Below are 17,013 nucleotides of genomic sequence, written 5' to 3'. Positions count from 1 at the left end.
TTTTTAAATATATCTTTCAACTATATAAATTGTTTGATAGTAATCGACACGAAGTTTATACAACTGAAAAATGTATTTACAAATTTACATAAAAATATTATATTATAATAGGCATGAAGCTCCCGTATTTGACGCTTTTTTAGTTATTTAACTTATTCATAGCGATCTTCAAACTTATTATTAATGCAATAAAATACATCAACACCGTAAAGATCAAACTTCAAGGCTAAAAACGATATCTGCCTTCTTATTATCTCCCAAGTATTATTTTACAGCTGCAATGAATTCTAGGGACGTAACGTGATCAGTAACCCTTATCTATCTTCCGATAAACTGTGACGAACGAGTGACCAAAGCACATTTATTCAATTCATGTCAGGACTCGCGGTAGTGTCTTGACAAGCGTATTACATCTATATTTACAGTACAACTAATATCTTTGATATATAGATAAGATATATTAGTTGTACTGTAAAAAAGTATATATATATATATATGGAAGTACATTTTATTGATTCTACATCTTGTATGAAAATCTATAATATGCGTAACATATATCTTTATATGCGATATTAGGGAATTTTTGCAATACCATTTACCCAAATATAGTAAACGCTACTAAGGTCAGGTTATCTTCTTCTTAACAACTACTTAAAAAAAGGATAACGTGACTTCAGCGTATTTGGATTCACATTATTGCAAAAACTCCCTATTCTTCGAGAATAAGGCCTCTGTCTGCTTAATTCACTACGTAAATATTTTATCTAACAATTTTTTCGATTCCGATGATTTCATTCGTTTTGAACAGGAAATATAAGATGGGAAAAATATAAAAATACATTCAGCAGATGTAACAATTGTAGACAGCGTTAGGCAATAATTGCTTGCAATTACATTACTAACAGATCAAATTAAATTAACTTAAAAAAAAAAAATCATTCAATTGTCACGTCTACTGAACGTTGATCATATATATATCTTGAAAGAAAAAAATTTATTTATCATAAAATTTTAGGATTGGAAATCTTTTCACACTTCGCCCTTCTCGATAAACAAACACTAGGCGAATGGTTATTCCCACTGATTCTAAGCAAGTACCTGGCGATACACCGAATACGAATAGGTTTCTTTTCCTAAAATTTTACATCGTAAAAAGAGCATACATTCCTATATCTTTCCAAGCGACAGCGATCGTTCCGATGCCGCCGGTTACGTCCTTGAAAATAAATCCATTACATAATCATACTTAAATTAATTGGGTTAATTCAGAAAAATAAAAATAAATGAAAGGATAACACTGTATTCATCCAATCAAATTCAAAACAATCAAAATTTATTCTCACGAATTATAAATAAAAATTATCGATGTGACGCTTATTCTTTTTTCGGCGCAACCGCTTGCTTGGCCTGATGGGCTTGTAATACGGCCACGGCCTCCTCGACCTTGGCCTTCAAAGACTCGCTGTGCTCCAACATGTGAAGCAGTTCGCTGTTATCGATTTCCAACAACATACCGGTGATCTTACCGGTCAATTGTGGATACATGCATTGAATCAGAGGGAATAATCGTTCCCCTAACATTTGCTTTTGCTCTTGCGGCGGTGCCGCGGCTAGCATAGACGCGGTGAGCGGTTCTTGACCCTGGATGTGAACCGCTTGCTGCACAGAAGGACCACTAGGTGCAGGTATAGCCATGGCCGTTTGTGGCGGGTTTCGCATATTTGCGGTGTATTTGTAATTCGACGGACGGCTCTGACCGGGCGAGACACCGACTGCGGGACCGGCCATAGTACGGCTTTGCATATTGGCACCACCAACTGCTTGTTGACCTGAGACAGAATTTGTCAATTACAATAATTTTTCTTACTAATAAATATGAATGTAGTAATAATTAAAACACATAATATTATAATTAGTGTAATAATGTTGTGTGATTATATTCTTTCAATAATAAAGTTATTCATTTAATTGTAAGATTAATACTGAAGATCATGTTGAACGCACATCTTGTGATATGTAGTTCCATTTTTTTTCTAAGAAAAGTTTATGACTTTTCTCATAATTAGACAATATATGAAAAAAAATTTACCATAAAATAATCGATTGTTATCCGATGCGAAAAATAAGTTTTACAATCAAGTCAAGAGCAGTTTTGCAACTGTTAAATTTTTTAATACAATTGATTTGTACATTTAAATCTATGAGAACCTAAGCAAGAGACAATCATATTAAAGAATCTTACAACAGTTGCAAAACTACTGTTTCTGTTGAACATAGCCAATATCATTACATAGATATATCATTACGTACACAAAATGAAATTGATAGACCCAAGTTTTTCACAACACTATAACACTTTAAGTAATATTAAACAGTTTAATTAACATTTCCACATACACGTTTTACTTTTTTCTTTCGAGAAATTAACTATTCAGTTTTTAAACTATCTTTCTGTGAATTTAGGTCTAAGAGATCGTTTATGCAATATTGATAGTCAATGAAAGTCTCCGATTATTTCGGGCAATGTCTTGAAAATTTTAAACGTTACGAGTCTCGAATGTTTTGAAATTCTTGTGTGGAGGTCAATTATTATCACAATATCTATTTCTATACAGTCTGTGTTTATATACATCTTCATACATACATACAAAGATGTAAAAAAGCAAAATATATGCTTATATACCTATATTTATATTTATATACCTATTTTCGAGAGAATTTAACGTTTCCAATTTGAATAATGCTGTTAGATTTAATTTTTGATTTAGATTAAGAGAGAAAACACGAGAAAAAAACAAATACATCATTAATAGATCTCAGAGCAATCTAAAACCGTATTTGTGAAAAATGTTAATACATCTCTATCCATTTCGTTTCATAAGTATTTTTCAAAAGTAAATATAATGTAGATTTCTAAGAGATTTATCACTGCTTGTTTTCCTTATTTATTTATATTTGAAGATAGTTATTTAAATTAAATAATAAATAAAATTTTGTAATTTAATGGATGTTGAAGTAATTATACATATAGAGAAAATCTGATGGATTCATAATAAAATCTCCATGATAAAATTATTTAAATTAGATTGTATTAAAAAAATATATTAAAAAGGTGTCTTTCTTTTTCTTTATATATGTGTGTGTGTGTGTGTGTGTGTATGAAAATTTAAAATCGTCTATTTTCAAATTCATGTACAAACATGAATTATAAATAAAGTCAACAATTATTTTTTTTTTAATCTAAAAATTAATTCAGAAAAATATCTCGCTAAAAGAGTTAAAAATACATATTTTCTTCGAAATCTACTTTTAAATTCTATTTTTCAATACACACATAGAAGCATAGTCAACAATTAATAATTATATTATTAAAAGACACTCTGAAAATTAGTTCAAGTATGTATGTCGCCAAAATTTTTTTAACGTTCAAGCCGTACAAGACACTTTCAACTTTAAAAATTCGAAAGTAGTTTGAAACATTTTCAATTCTTATAGGATTAACAAATCTAATATTAATCCTTAATAAAATAAATAATATAAATAGCAACAATAAAAAAATTTCAGTATTAAACGCAAAAATTCTGTAATGTCTAAATCGTAATGTTTATAGTAATCACCTGTGATAGGTCTGGCGGACATGCTGTTGCGCAAAGCGCCAGCCTGTGCGGCAGGAGCGCGCGGCGCCGCTCGGAACGGTGCAGCTTGCATAGACGCGAACCCGGAGGTACCAGTCTGCGCGTTCGGTCGTACTTGATTCGGTTGCGCCGGCCAGCGCGGAGTCGCACGGATCTGCGCCATCTGAGCGGGTCCGTAGAATCGCTGCGGCTGTGGCAGCGTAGGCACAAAATAACTGCCGGCGTTACTGGGTTGGAATATCTGACCCATCTGCTGCATGCGAACGTTCGCCATACGCTGCATGTACTGAGAGGCAAGATGTGCCTTACGATCTTCTTTGCGTTGCGCCAGAGCGACATAGAGAGGTTTAGAACCTACGATGCGTCCATTCATCTCGGTAACTGCCTTGGTAGCTTCCTCCGGCTGCGAGAAGCATACAAAGCCAAAACCTTTACTGCGCCCTTCCTCCATCATCACCTTCGCAGAGGTGATCGTGCCGAACGGCGTAAATTCTTTACGCAGACGCTCGTCATCAATCGTATCGTCCAGGTTCTTTACATATAAATTTACGCCTTGATATCGATTTAGCCGTTCGATTTTCAATTGTTCGAATTTTCTTTTAAGCTCCTGTTGACGCTCGGCTTTCTTTTGAGCCCGCCCAACGTACATACATTTGCCCTCGGCAATCTCCTTGCCATTCAATTCGAGCACCGCCTGTTCGGCAGCGTCCGGGTCCTCAAACGCGACAAATCCGAAGCCACGTGATTTGCCATCGTCTTTGCTCATCACTTTATGGCTTGTAATGGTCCCGTACTTCTCGAACATATCTTTTAGTTTGTCCTCGGTCATATCCTCGCCGAAGTTTTTCACGTAGACGTTCGTGAACAGTTTGGCTTTTTCACCCAATTCTTTCTCGCGTTCCTTGCGCGGGATAAATTTGCCAACGTATACCTATGAGCATAACCCACAAGCTTGTTCTTACAATGAGAAACAGAAGTAAACCGTTTCAACAAATCAATGAATCAAACGATGACTTTTGTCTTAATCTATAGAGATAAAGATCATTACTTTACCTTCTTGCCATTTAGCAACATTCCGTTGACTTTGTCGATAGATTTGTTAGCCGCTTCCTCCGTTTCAAAATGTACAAAGCCATAACCCTTTGACGCACCCGATTCATCTTGCGCAACCTTGCAACTCAATATATTACCGAACGCGGAAAATGTATCATACATCGCTTTATTGTCTATGTTTTTGTCTAGATTCTTAATAAATACATTTCCGACACCTGACTTGCGTAGGGAGGGATCGCGCTGAGACCACATGATCCGAATAGGCCGCCCTTTTATCATGTCAAAGTTCATGGTATCAAGGGCGCGTTCAGCTGAAACATAAATGTCCACAAATATATTTATGCAAACGTGTCATCCTTGTGAAAGTCAAGTACGGTTTTAAATAAAAATATTATCACATTTTTTATCGAATGTAGATTTCTTATCATGATAAATAAATACACATGTACATGTAATTGCCATTGCCTAAAGTATATAAGCTGAAGATGTATTTGCGAAAACTTAATGCATAAAATTTTAAATTAAAAATTACAAAATGAAATCTGTTAATAGTGAAACGTTTTTATTCCACATCACTTACACTGATACGTACAAGAATGATTCTAATTCATTGATGCATCACAAGAGGCAACTACTGAGAAATAATTGCACAGGGATCATGATTTTCTATGAGAGTGAAAGAGAGACAAAGAAAGTTCTCTTATATCAAAAAACATATTTGTCTGATAAAAATGTCTAAGCCATTCCATGAATTGATAAGAAAAGTATCTATAACAACCTCTTGACTAGATAAGAAAAAAAAATAATTCACAGTTGGAGCAAAGGTAAATTATCTTTTATCGTTAATTTTATATACATATCATTCATTATTTTAAAATTATTATCGATTAATTTGCAAGTGATCACGTTCGCGAAAAATGCTATTGCATAATTTGTGAATGCTATCATGTCTTGTAAAAGATGCTTGTAAAATTGTATGATAAATAAAAGATACAGATCTTTTTGTAAACGGATTTATACAAATCACAGACAAGTATCACAAAAGAATAAAATCTCCATTCTTAAATTCAAGATTAAACGAATAAAGAAATGAAAACTCCGGAAACGGATTTTCTATAAGGAAAAACAAGCATGAAAAATTCTTTTTTTTATCAATATTAAATACACATTTTTACATCAATTGGTGTACGACAGCTTTATTGTGTATAAATGTGTACTGAGTACATTCAATCAAATTCGCCATTATTTTATAGAGCAATTTTCTTTTATGTAAAGTAAGAAAAACATGAACGACATGCACAAGAATTCGTCTCCACAAACTGGATTCAGGTAGTAAAAGGTTAAGTTAGAATTAAGGGCATCATGCGTGACCTATTCTAAATCTATGAATGGAGAAAACTTGCACATTGAAAAAATTTTTTTAAAAATCTTTTATTTCTGTGTTGAAATTTTAATCTTGGGTAAAACTCAGGTAAAAGTCAGGTAGAGAAAAAAAAACCATTCAACTTTTTAGTTTCCTGTTCTTTATTGCTTCATTAGATTGCATTGAAATTTTCTTTCTCACATTTATCAAATCTCAAATATTATTTGAACATTGTGTACAAGTCTACACTATAATCGCAAAGAACAAATTTATTTTTATAGGTCTCCAGGAGATTGATGGTATATCTTAAAACAAGATACAAATTACAAAAGTAAGCCAATTTTTTGATCAATACTGATCAATGAGATTCTAAATATTTTATTAAATTTTCGATTCTACATTGAAGCTGACCTAAATTGTGGTCAAAACGTTTATTTTTGTATTAATATTAATGTATACAAGTTTTACAATACTATCCTGTATTAGCTTACATGGGGTTTTCATTTATTAATTTCTACCAATGTAGAAGATTAATTTTAATCTTAGTTTAATTCCTCTTCAAACCCTGTATACAATACACTGTAGTCAAATTTAGTACATCAAATTTGAAGACATCGTCCATTTAAATTATTTAGTTATCAACATCATCCAAGACCAGATAATGTATATGTTTAAAAAACAGTCCAAATTAAAAAAAAAATTAATTTTCCAGTATGAATTTATCATCAAAGTGTCCTTGAATTGAATAAAAAAAATGTTTTAACATGATTGCTTTAAAATCAGATCTGAAGGGGTTAACTTACTTTCTACGTCGCTCCAATTCTTAGAAATGGAAAAAGATGCAAAGTTAAACCGAGATTAAAGTAAATCTGTACTAATAGAAATGAACAAAAAAAAAAGGGAAAAAGAAAATATCCTTCCCCTTCCCGTGGCATTTCCGTTTAACCATTAAGTATCATTAACGGTGGAGCGAGAACGTGGATCCAACATGGTGGGCGCAATGGTGGGCACATTAGCGCGGCACGTGTATGGCACGCAGCAGGCGGCCATTCTAGTGAACCCACGTTGCGTCACCACGTTGACCACTACTTCACTCTTGCCATCAGCATTTCCATATCCATCATCATCACCATCATCACGGAAACAACGCTATTCTAAGATGACGATTACGACAATGATTGCAATAACTCACCATCAGCCGGTTGTTGGAAGTTGACATATGCGTAGCCAAGCGAGCGGCGGGTGATCATGTCGCGGCATACGCGGATCGACAGGACGGGTCCAGCCGACGAGAACTTCTCGAACAGCATCGCCTCAGTGATGTCGGTGTGTAAGTCGCCAACATAGAGCGAGGCCATGGGATAGTTGGGCGCACCAGGATTCATAGTGGCAACGGCGACGGTGACGGTTGCAGAGTATCGGTATTACGCCCGGAGATGAGATACAAACGACGTCTCTCTCTTTTTATATGTGCGACGATTTCGCTTTTGCCTTACCTCGCAATGGCTTATCTATCACCAAAGAACCTGGCTCGTGACCTCGTCGCTCGCAAGGTCTCTCGCATACACACTTTCCTCTTAAAATCTCTTCCGCTTCTGCCTCGTGCGTGTCTGGGTAGGTATTTTTTTTTTTTTTTGCGTGCTTGTTGGGTTAGATGTTGGATCTTCCGTCTGTTTTCTCTCTGACGACTTCGACGTTTCACGCACTATCTGGCTCGTACTCGCTTCACTTCCTTTCTTTTTTTTTTTTTATCACCACGCTGTTACCCGAGGTTACGACGGTTTTTCGCCTACGGTTTTGCGATTTTTTTGTATGCGTTTTTTTACGGTAATTTTTTACTTTTTTTGGGTTTTTTCTAGGAGAGTTAGTTTCACGGAATGGACGGTTGTGTGGCCTATTTCGGGGAAAAAGGAAACGCACACAACCACACGTGAACACAACTCTACTCTTACTGAGGCAGAACAGCGTCGCACAGCTCCCTACGCGCGTTTATATACCCTCGGCCGCGCAACTACCGTCGCCCAACTTCCGACGAAGTAGTCCCTGTCGAGTCCCACAGCGCCATCTCGAGATATCGAAAGCTACCTGTCTGGCGCCAATTTTAAACAATCTCTAATGGCGCGATTCCATGGTGCGGAACTAAAGGTGCCTTTTCATGCTGACGCTCGACGCTCATTTTCAGCGTATCATTTTCAAAATAGGTCACTTGATCAAAATTCACTCTTAATATTCGTCAATTTCTATCACGCAGGATTGGGTAGTAACTAGTTAAAACGTTAACAGTTTAAAAAACTTATAAAGTTAATAATTTTTAACTTAATTTAGTTAATTTTAAATGTATTAATTTTTAACTAAATTTAGTTATTTTTAAACTGTAATTATTAACTTTTTTTAAATTAAAAATTGTTCTTTTCTTAATGTTAATATTGTTTGTTTTTATAAAATTTTAAACATTAAAGAATTAATTTAGAAAAATTTTGATAATTTTATGATGAGAGACTCTATATAAGAGTGACATCATACGATAGTTTTTATTAATTCGCTAGGTTTTGTCAATTCTCGCTTATATTTGAATCACATTAATTTTAGGTATCATAAATGTTATATTTCAGCAACATAAATATGAAATGAGCCTTAGATAAAGAATTGTTGCAGAACAGTACTATCCACCCATTTTCTAAATTTTTATGTTTATCTTTGTAACAAATATCTAGTCGATATAGTCGTAAACATGCATGAGCAGTCGTCTGAGAAGTTAAATAAAGTTAGAGAAAGGTTAAAGAAAGAGAAATAATGCAAATGTATATCCTTCTCTCTTGCAAGATTCTAAAAAAATGCCTTATAATGTGACTCTTATTATATATAAGTAATTTACATGTAAATATAAAATTAAATTTACCTAATAATCTATATTTGTAAGTAATTACGTTAAAGTAATCTCATTATAAGAAAAATTAAGACATTCTGATCTCAAAAATAATTCTTTTAAATTAACTTTTTTTAAACTTAAGTTAATTCAATCTTAACTTAATTTTTACTAAGTTAATTCTTTATTTCTTTAACTTTTAACTTAATTTTATTAATTTTAGTAGCCATTAACTTTAACTTAATTTAGTTAAAAAAAAAACATTAACTTACCCAACCCTGCTATCACGTGATTTATTTTGATGCCAAAAATGAGCGTCGAGCGTCAGCATAAAAAGGCATCTGAAGACGCTATAATGGGCGGTATTTATAGTCTGATCTTATATTCAAGATGGTCTTAAATACGGTCTTAAGAAATCACGAATCAAAAGAAGGCTGCATTAACGTCTTAAGACATTACTTAAGACGGTCTTAAAATAAGACTCGGGCCGTTATTCATAGTCGATTTTTTAAGACCGTCTTAAGTAATGTCTTAAGATGTTAATATAGCCTTCTGATTAGTTCGTGATTTCTTAAGACCATACTTAGGACAGTCTTGAATATAAAATCTGACTATGAATACTGTTCAGTATGAATATTCGCATCCGCCATTTTTAGTCCTTTCCTCACTTTCTTACTCCTTTTCTCAATCTCTTAAGGCCGCAGCACAGACTTTTGCATTACTCTCTCTCCGCTCCGCCACAAAGTTAAAAAGATTGAAGAGAGAAGAGAAAAGGTTAAAGAGGGAACAAAAAAAGGAACACTTTTTCCGTACCCATTTCCGCAACTTTCTTGCACCAATTCCGCACCTTTCACACACTCATTATGCATCTTTTCCGCATTCATTCTGCACGTGTTTTTATAAATGTTAATAAATATGTATTTTGTAAGTGTTAATTTTGTTATCAAAGATGTTGGCAAATGGAATTTCTATTGAAAACTATTGGAAACTGTACATTACTTTTCATAGAAAACCATTACGGATAGGGATTTACCAATTCAAAACGCTCATTAAAATCTATAGAACTTTTCTTTATAGTTCTCTATAGTAAATCTTAAGCAGGAGAGATGTAGCTTCTGCACACAAAACGCGGCAACGCTTGCCGCGCGACGGAAGTTGGCGCGGTAGCCAATCAACGTCTCGCTTGCTCGAAAGTAATAGGTATAATTTCCACCGCACGACAAAAGTTGAACTCAATTCAACTTTTACCGCGCGGCGGAGGTAATATTACATCATTTCTAGAAGTTTTGCATGATAAAGCCGATATAAGAACATAGAATTATTGGTTAGTACGATAACTTCCGCTGCGTGGCAAGCGTTGCCGCGTTCTATATATATGTGCGGGAACTATATGTTCTGCAAAACTTTTAGTCTGGCCTCCAAGTCATTTATGAATTCGAACATATGTTACATACATAAATAATCAAAACTTTGATGCAAAATTAATCATTTACGATTTATGGTCATATTTGCTTGTTGCAGTTTATCGAAAGATAAACATTTTTATTTTTTTAGATGAATAGATATTGTCTTTTCCTTTAAGTCAGAGTTTCTATTTTTAATATTCTCTTTTATTTCTACCGATACAAATTAACTTCAAATTCGGCTTAATTTACTCTTTCTCTAATTCTTAGAACTAAAAGATAAAAGTAAATCACAAATGATCAACCATCATTATGATGGATTCTAGTGTAATTTGTAAAACAGTTTCCTTTATTCAGAGATGATTTTATTTATTTTGAAAAGGGAAATATGAAAAGAAAAAAATATTCAGCAGATGTAACAATTATATCGTTAGGCAACCATTGCTTGTAGTTATATACTTATAAATCTATCGAACAAAATTAATGGTTCCTGAACTATTCGATTAATTGTTGCATCTATTGAACATCGATCGCTTTATGTATCCTGACAGAAAAATTTATTATTTTAAATTTTTAAGTTTGAAAATGATTTCATATTTCTTCACATGTTTCTCCCAGTAAGCAAATGCAAGGCGAATCTAATTATTGATTCAGAAAACATACATTAACTTCTCAAATTTTAATGTAATGAATATGAAGATTTTTTTCTTAAAATTTTACATTGTAAAAAAAGTATATATTTTTGTATCTTTCCAAGTAATATCTCGAAATTAATTATATCTTGGAAAGTAAATTTTATTATATAAACATGCTGACATGATAAATTTAGAAAAACAAAATTAAATGAAGAAATAATATCCCGCATACAGCGAATCAAATCCAAAATATATCGAAATTTATTTTCACTTATTATAAACAAATATTATCGATGAAATGTTTATTCCTTCTTCGGCGCGACGGCTTGTTTTGCTTGATGGGCCTGCAATACGGCCACGGCTTCATCGACCTTAGCCTTCAGAGATTCCTTATGCTCCAACATATGAAGCAGTTCGCTGTTATCGATCTCCAGCAACATACCAGTGATTTTGCCAGTCAGTTGTGGATTCATGTCATGGATCAGAGGGAATAAACGTTCTCCTAACATTTGTTTTTGTTCTTGCGGTGGTGCTGCAGCTAGCATTGATGCAGTGAGCGGTTCCTGCCCCTGGATGTGAACCGCTTGTTGCATAGAAGGACCACTCGGTGTAGGTAAAGCCATAGCCGCTTGTGGAGGATTGCGCATATTTGCGGTGTACTTGTAATTCGATGGACGGCTCTGACCGGGCGAGACACCAACGGCTGGTCCAGCCATGGAACGGCTCTGCATATTGTTACTAACAGCTTGCAGACCTGAAATACATAGACATTATCAGATAATATAAAGTAATAATTATTTTTAAATATAATTGTAATTATTATTGTATAATACTATAATCGCAGTATGAATTTACAAGTTGTGTTTATAAAATTCTATTTATATTAAACAATACATTTGTATACATCAACATTATTTTTTTTAGTAATACCTGTGATAGGTCTGGCAGACATGTTATTACGTAAAGCTCCAGCCTGTGCAGCAGGAGCTCGCGGCGCCGCTCGGAATGGTGCAGCTTGCATTGATGCGAATCCAGAGTTGCCAGTCTGCGCGTTCGGTCTTACTTGATTTGGTTGCGCCGGCCAGCGTGGAGTAGCACGAATCTGCGCCATCTGCGCGGGTCCATAGAATCGCTGTGGCTGCGGCAGTGTAGGTACAAAGTAACTACCGGCGTTACCAGGTTGATGGAATATTTGACCCATCTGCTGCATGCGCATATTCGCCATGCGTTGCATGTACTGAGAGGCAAGATGTGCCTTACGATCTTCTTTGCGTTGCGCCAGAGCGACATAGAGAGGTTTAGAACCTACGATGCGTCCATTCATCTCGGTAACTGCTTTGGTGGCTTCCTCTGGCTGTGAAAAGCACACAAAACCAAAACCCTTGCTACGTCCTTCCTCCATCATCACCTTCGCTGAGGTGATCGTGCCAAACGGCGTAAATTCTTTACGCAAACGCTCATCGTCGATCGTATCATCCAGATTCTTCACATACAAATTAACACCTTGATATCGATTCAGCCGCTCGATTTTCAATTGCTCGAATTTTCTTTTAAGCTCCTGTTGGCGCTCGGCTTTCTTCTGAGCCCGTCCGACGTACATGCACTTGCCCTCGGCAATCTCCTTACCGTTCAAATCGAGCACTGCCTGCTCGGCAGAGTTTGGGTCCTCAAACGCGACAAATCCGAAGCCACGTGATTTGCCGTCGTCCTTAATCATCACTTTATGACTTGTAATGGTCCCATACTTTTCAAACATTTCCTTCAGCTTGTCGTCGCTCATATCCTCGCCAAAGTTTTTTACGTAGACGTTTGTGAATAATTTGGCCTTCTCGCCTAACTCCTTTTGGCGTTCCTTACGTGGAATGAATTTACCGACATATACCTGTGAGCATAATCCATGTTAAGAAACAGAAAAGAAACATTAAGTTATCGCGCTACTTCCCAGTCAATGAATAGTTTAAATTCTTAAAATTGTGTAAAAGAATTAAAATAATAATATAAAAACATTACCAACAATACTAATTTATTAATGTTATTATACATAAAATCACTTTTAATTTTATATTATTAAATATTTTAAGTTAATAAAATATAAAAGTTATATGGCATTCATTTACCCTGACAAATAAATTAGAGAACGATAAAAAAAATCCTATCGCTTTGAGTATGGAATTGAGTATGGTTCATAAATTCCCTAATTTGAATCAAACCTTATAGAAATCTTATAGAATAGATAAAATACGATAGGATTCATATCCTATCAATCGTAATGCTCGTGAGGTCAACGGTAGAAAATGATATAAATTTATAAAAAATAATGCAAATTGATAGAAATCCTATCATTTCCAATCGTTCTCTATCAACTTCTTTTTCTCTCACCAACCAAGGTGATGATAGGTTTATTTCTAAATTCTAAGCAGAATCGTACGGCTCGTAATATATTCTCGTACTTATAACAACTTATAACTGTTTACAACTTAATGCAATATTTTTACAGACAGTTTCTCTTGCTAGTCGTAAGATTTACGAGAAATCATTAGATATTTCACACACATCTTACAGTACCTATATAAAATATATAAAACATCAGTTAAAGTCTTATATGTCTTACGAGAACAAATTATGATTCTGCTTAAAATTGATCCATTAGTATGCTGAAGGTTATATAAATGTCTCGCTCTCAAATCAAAATAATGCACACGGCAAAATATGCAAATAATGGAAGTAATGTAACATCGAAATTATATGACATAAATTTATCAGACAAAAAATCTTTTTATCAAAATGATTAAGTGTTTACTTTGTAATTATAATATATTCTTGAAATGTGTCTTATATATAAATGTTTCAAATTAAGAAAAAATATCTACAGGATAAAAAAGTTTTGTATATACATGTAATGTAAAATTCCATACATTTAGAATTAAATATTTTCAAAATGTTAAAATCAATAATTTTTTTTTAGATATTATTAATATAATCAATCTCTGTATTATGTATGTATTATAGATTTGTCTCATAATTCATTAAACGAGAAGCTCTTGACTCGATAAGCTAATCAATTGAGATAATAATTTCATCCTATAATCGGTGGAGAAAGAATACTTTACCTTCTTGCCATTTAGCAACATTCCATTGACTTTTTCAATAGATTTGTTGGCCGCTTCCTCTGTTTCAAAATGAACAAATCCGTAACCCTTTGACGCACCTGATTCGTCTTGCGTAACCTTGCAACTCAGTATATTACCGAACGCCGAAAACGTATCATACATCGCTTTATTGTCTATGTTTTTATCTAAGTTCTTGATAAATACATTTCCAACGCCTGACTTGCGTAAGGAGGGATCACGCTGGGACCACATAATCCTGATAGGCCGCCCTTTTATAATGTCGAAGTTCATAGTATCAAGGGCGCGTTCAGCTGAAACATAAACATCCGCAAATGTATATTTATGCTAATGTACTGCGTCTTTGTGAAAGTCGAATAATATATTGAAGATTTTATCGTCATGTTAATCGCGAAGGTGGATTTTTTTATCATTAATTAAATTCATATATATACATAATTGCTCTTGCAACTGTTTAGAGCTTATAAGCTAAAAATCTCCAAAAATTTACATAAAATTTTAAAATTAAATTTCACAGTATATAAGATATGTTTGTAGCAAAAAGAAAAATGTTTTTATTCCAGATAATTTTTGTATATTTGAATACTTCTCGATGATAGTATAAGAATTAATTTTGTGTGCGCGCGCGCATGTTTTTTATGAATTTATTCTCCCGAGAATAAATATATAAAAAGAATAATCTTGTATTTTTCGATTTGTGTATTTTATAAAATATTTTTTAAATCAAGTTTCAATTGTAAAAATTCGTTTCTTTCAATTCAAATTTATAAGTTATAATTTTTTTCCTATTCTTTCTTGGTTTCAGAATTAATACTATTTTAATATTACAATAATATTACAAAATGAGATATATTAATGTTTCTCATAATTCAATTCTTGAATAAAAAATTAGATACTTGTTTAATCGAAAATTAAGAAAAATATTTGAAGTTAATATTTCTATTTCGTTTGAGTGTGTAGTTATGAAATATATAATAGTTAACGCGTGAACTACTCAACAGAGTTTAGTTTCTTATTATATGCGTCACAGTGGAATTTTCATTATCGTAAGTATGATGTACAATGATAAAGTATTGTGTAGTGTGTCTGAATAAAATTGTATCCTTATAAGTACTATATTGAATAGTACATTTTTTCTTTAATATTATTATTCATCTATTTATGTCATTTGAAAATCTATATTAAATATTAATTTTTTACAAGCATTTTAAAAAATTATGATAGTTTCGGACACAAATATGACCAATCTGATACTCAACAGGTCTGTTCTTTGTTTTAAATTAAACTAGTACATTCATAAAGTGAAGTAAATATATTATATATTTGAAGTTTGCAAAAAGCGAAGAAATTCTATGCAATTCAGTAAATAGATAAAGAACAGATCTAAAGTATTGAAGGAATGCATCCGAAAGTGAAAAAGAATATGTACAAAACTCAGGTAGATATTTTCTGTTAGTCCGGAAAAAATTGTCTTTTGTATTCTGACTTCAGGTCAGAAATACATTCTGACCTCGGGTAAAATATCTGGTCAGTTAGAAAAAGTTAAAATTTTAGCTTAAGATACGAAGTGCCCTACCAGTGCGTACAATTGCGTGCCGATAAGATTATCGGACATTCACAGAATCAATCTGAACTAATAATCCCCCCAATTATTATTTCTGAAAATTAATTCATTTTAATTGAATATATAATATATAGTAGTTCAACATCTTAACACTCAGACCGGTAGGGCGCTTCGTATCTTAAGTTTTAATATAAACGGTCTCGTTTCCAATCATATTATTACAATTTTAGTCTTCTTTTCTTTTTTCCTTCGTTAGAAATATCAAAAAGTTAAGTCTTATAATTATTTTAGAAGATAATGAATGTAAGTTTTCATGAGTTTATACCTAACAAACATACGTTTCACCGAAAATTTTCTCAAGAGAAAATCCTGTAAGGAGAAAGAATATCGAATGACACGCACATAAAATCGATAATGTCTTTCATTTTCTAAAAAGAAATCGAATTTTCAAAACAAAGAAAGATTTAAATAAATTTTATAGAAACAAATTTGCGGATCATTATCTACCAGAAAGAATTTTTCTGTCTTTTTTTGGAGGGACTTTTACTTCAGATCAGAGAAATCCTGATGTTACAAAAGACTTTAAGCAAAAATGTATTGATAAATTTTTTCAATTATCTAAATTTAATATTCTTTCATTCATCGTAAATTTGTTCTTTTAACTTTTATCTGTAACTATATCTTCTGTATAAAAAAAATAAATGTAATAAAATTTTAGATATTTTCGATGGATCTGTTTCTTTGATCGCTTTGACTGCGTGTCTCCAAATAATGTGCAACAAAGGAAAAAAAAAAGAAAAATTAAAGAAAAACAATATTTTTTTTGTCACATGGCAAATCCGCTTAAGTGTTAATCATCAATCATCGTTAAGCCCGTGATGGACCGAGAATTGCAAATTAAAGATTAGAATTTAATCAATCAGAACAAAACGGATTAAGATTATTGATTAAAGTCTAAAGCCCGAAACACAGTTGAATGCATAAGCAATCGCGGAACTACTGTGATTTCAACCTATCACACATGTGTATATCAGAAGTGTTGATAAATTGAAATTAGGATTGTTACTTTTGACTTTAAAAAATTTATTTAAATCTTTCTTTGTTTTGAAAATTTGATTTCTTTTGAAAGAAAATAAAAGACATTATCGGTTTTATGTGCGCGTCATTCAATATTCTTTCTCCTTACAGCAATTTCTCTTAAGAAAATTTTCGGTGAAATGTACGTTCGTTAAGTGTAAATTCATGAAAATCCATTATCTTGTAAAATAATTACAAAATTTAAATTTTCGATGTTTCTAACGAAGGAAAAAAAAAGAAGATTAAAATTATAACTTTTTCTACTTAACCAGATATTTCTGATCTAAGG

At 33.0% G+C, this 17,013-nt stretch overlaps 2 protein-coding genes across 2 annotated transcripts in view; both read right to left on the bottom strand.

The window, feature by feature from the left end:
• Positions 1–973: 973 nt before the first annotated feature.
• Positions 974–8,028, bottom strand: LOC108747685 (polyadenylate-binding protein 4-like). Its single transcript, XM_018485327.1, has 4 exons — positions 7,244–8,028; positions 4,689–4,999; positions 3,618–4,566; positions 974–1,829 (listed from the first exon to the last, which is right to left on the bottom strand). The coding sequence occupies exons 1-4, from the start codon at positions 7,434–7,436 to the stop codon at positions 1,375–1,377; spliced, it is 1,908 nt and encodes a 635-aa protein (XP_018340829.1). The 5' UTR covers positions 7,437–8,028; the 3' UTR covers positions 974–1,374.
• A 3,106-nt stretch (positions 8,029–11,134) lies between these two features.
• Positions 11,135–17,013, bottom strand: part of LOC108747686 (polyadenylate-binding protein 4-like) — an 8,293-nt gene continuing 2,414 nt past the window's right edge. Inside the window, exons 2-4 of the mRNA XM_018485328.1 lie at positions 14,066–14,376; positions 11,886–12,837; positions 11,135–11,709 (exon numbers count right to left, since the gene is read on the bottom strand). Coding sequence (XP_018340830.1) covers positions 11,258–11,709; positions 11,886–12,837; positions 14,066–14,376 — 1,715 coding nt within the window. The 3' untranslated portion in view covers positions 11,135–11,257. The remainder of the gene's footprint in view (positions 11,710–11,885; positions 12,838–14,065; positions 14,377–17,013) is intronic.

This window comes from Trachymyrmex septentrionalis, unplaced genomic scaffold, assembly GCF_001594115.1.
Source record: "Trachymyrmex septentrionalis isolate Tsep2-gDNA-1 unplaced genomic scaffold, Tsep1.0 scaffold20, whole genome shotgun sequence".
NCBI lineage: Eukaryota > Metazoa > Arthropoda > Insecta > Hymenoptera > Formicidae > Trachymyrmex > Trachymyrmex septentrionalis.
This window is presented reverse-complemented; position numbering and strand designations above follow the sequence as displayed.

What these genes read in the sequence shown, in the direction of transcription:
- LOC108747685 (XM_018485327.1), bottom strand. Translation starts at nt 7,436, where the DNA reads ATGAATCCTGGTGCGCCCAACTATCCCATGGCCTCGCTCTATGTTGGC. An exon ending in TGTTGCTAAATGGCAAGAAG is followed by an intron (nt 4,567 to 4,688) that starts GTAAAGTAATGA and finishes TTATGCTCATAG; the next exon opens with GTATACGTTGGCAAATTTAT. An exon ending in GTCCGCCAGACCTATCACAG is followed by an intron (nt 1,830 to 3,617) that starts GTGATTACTATA and finishes ATTCTGTCTCAG; the next exon opens with GTCAACAAGCAGTTGGTGGT.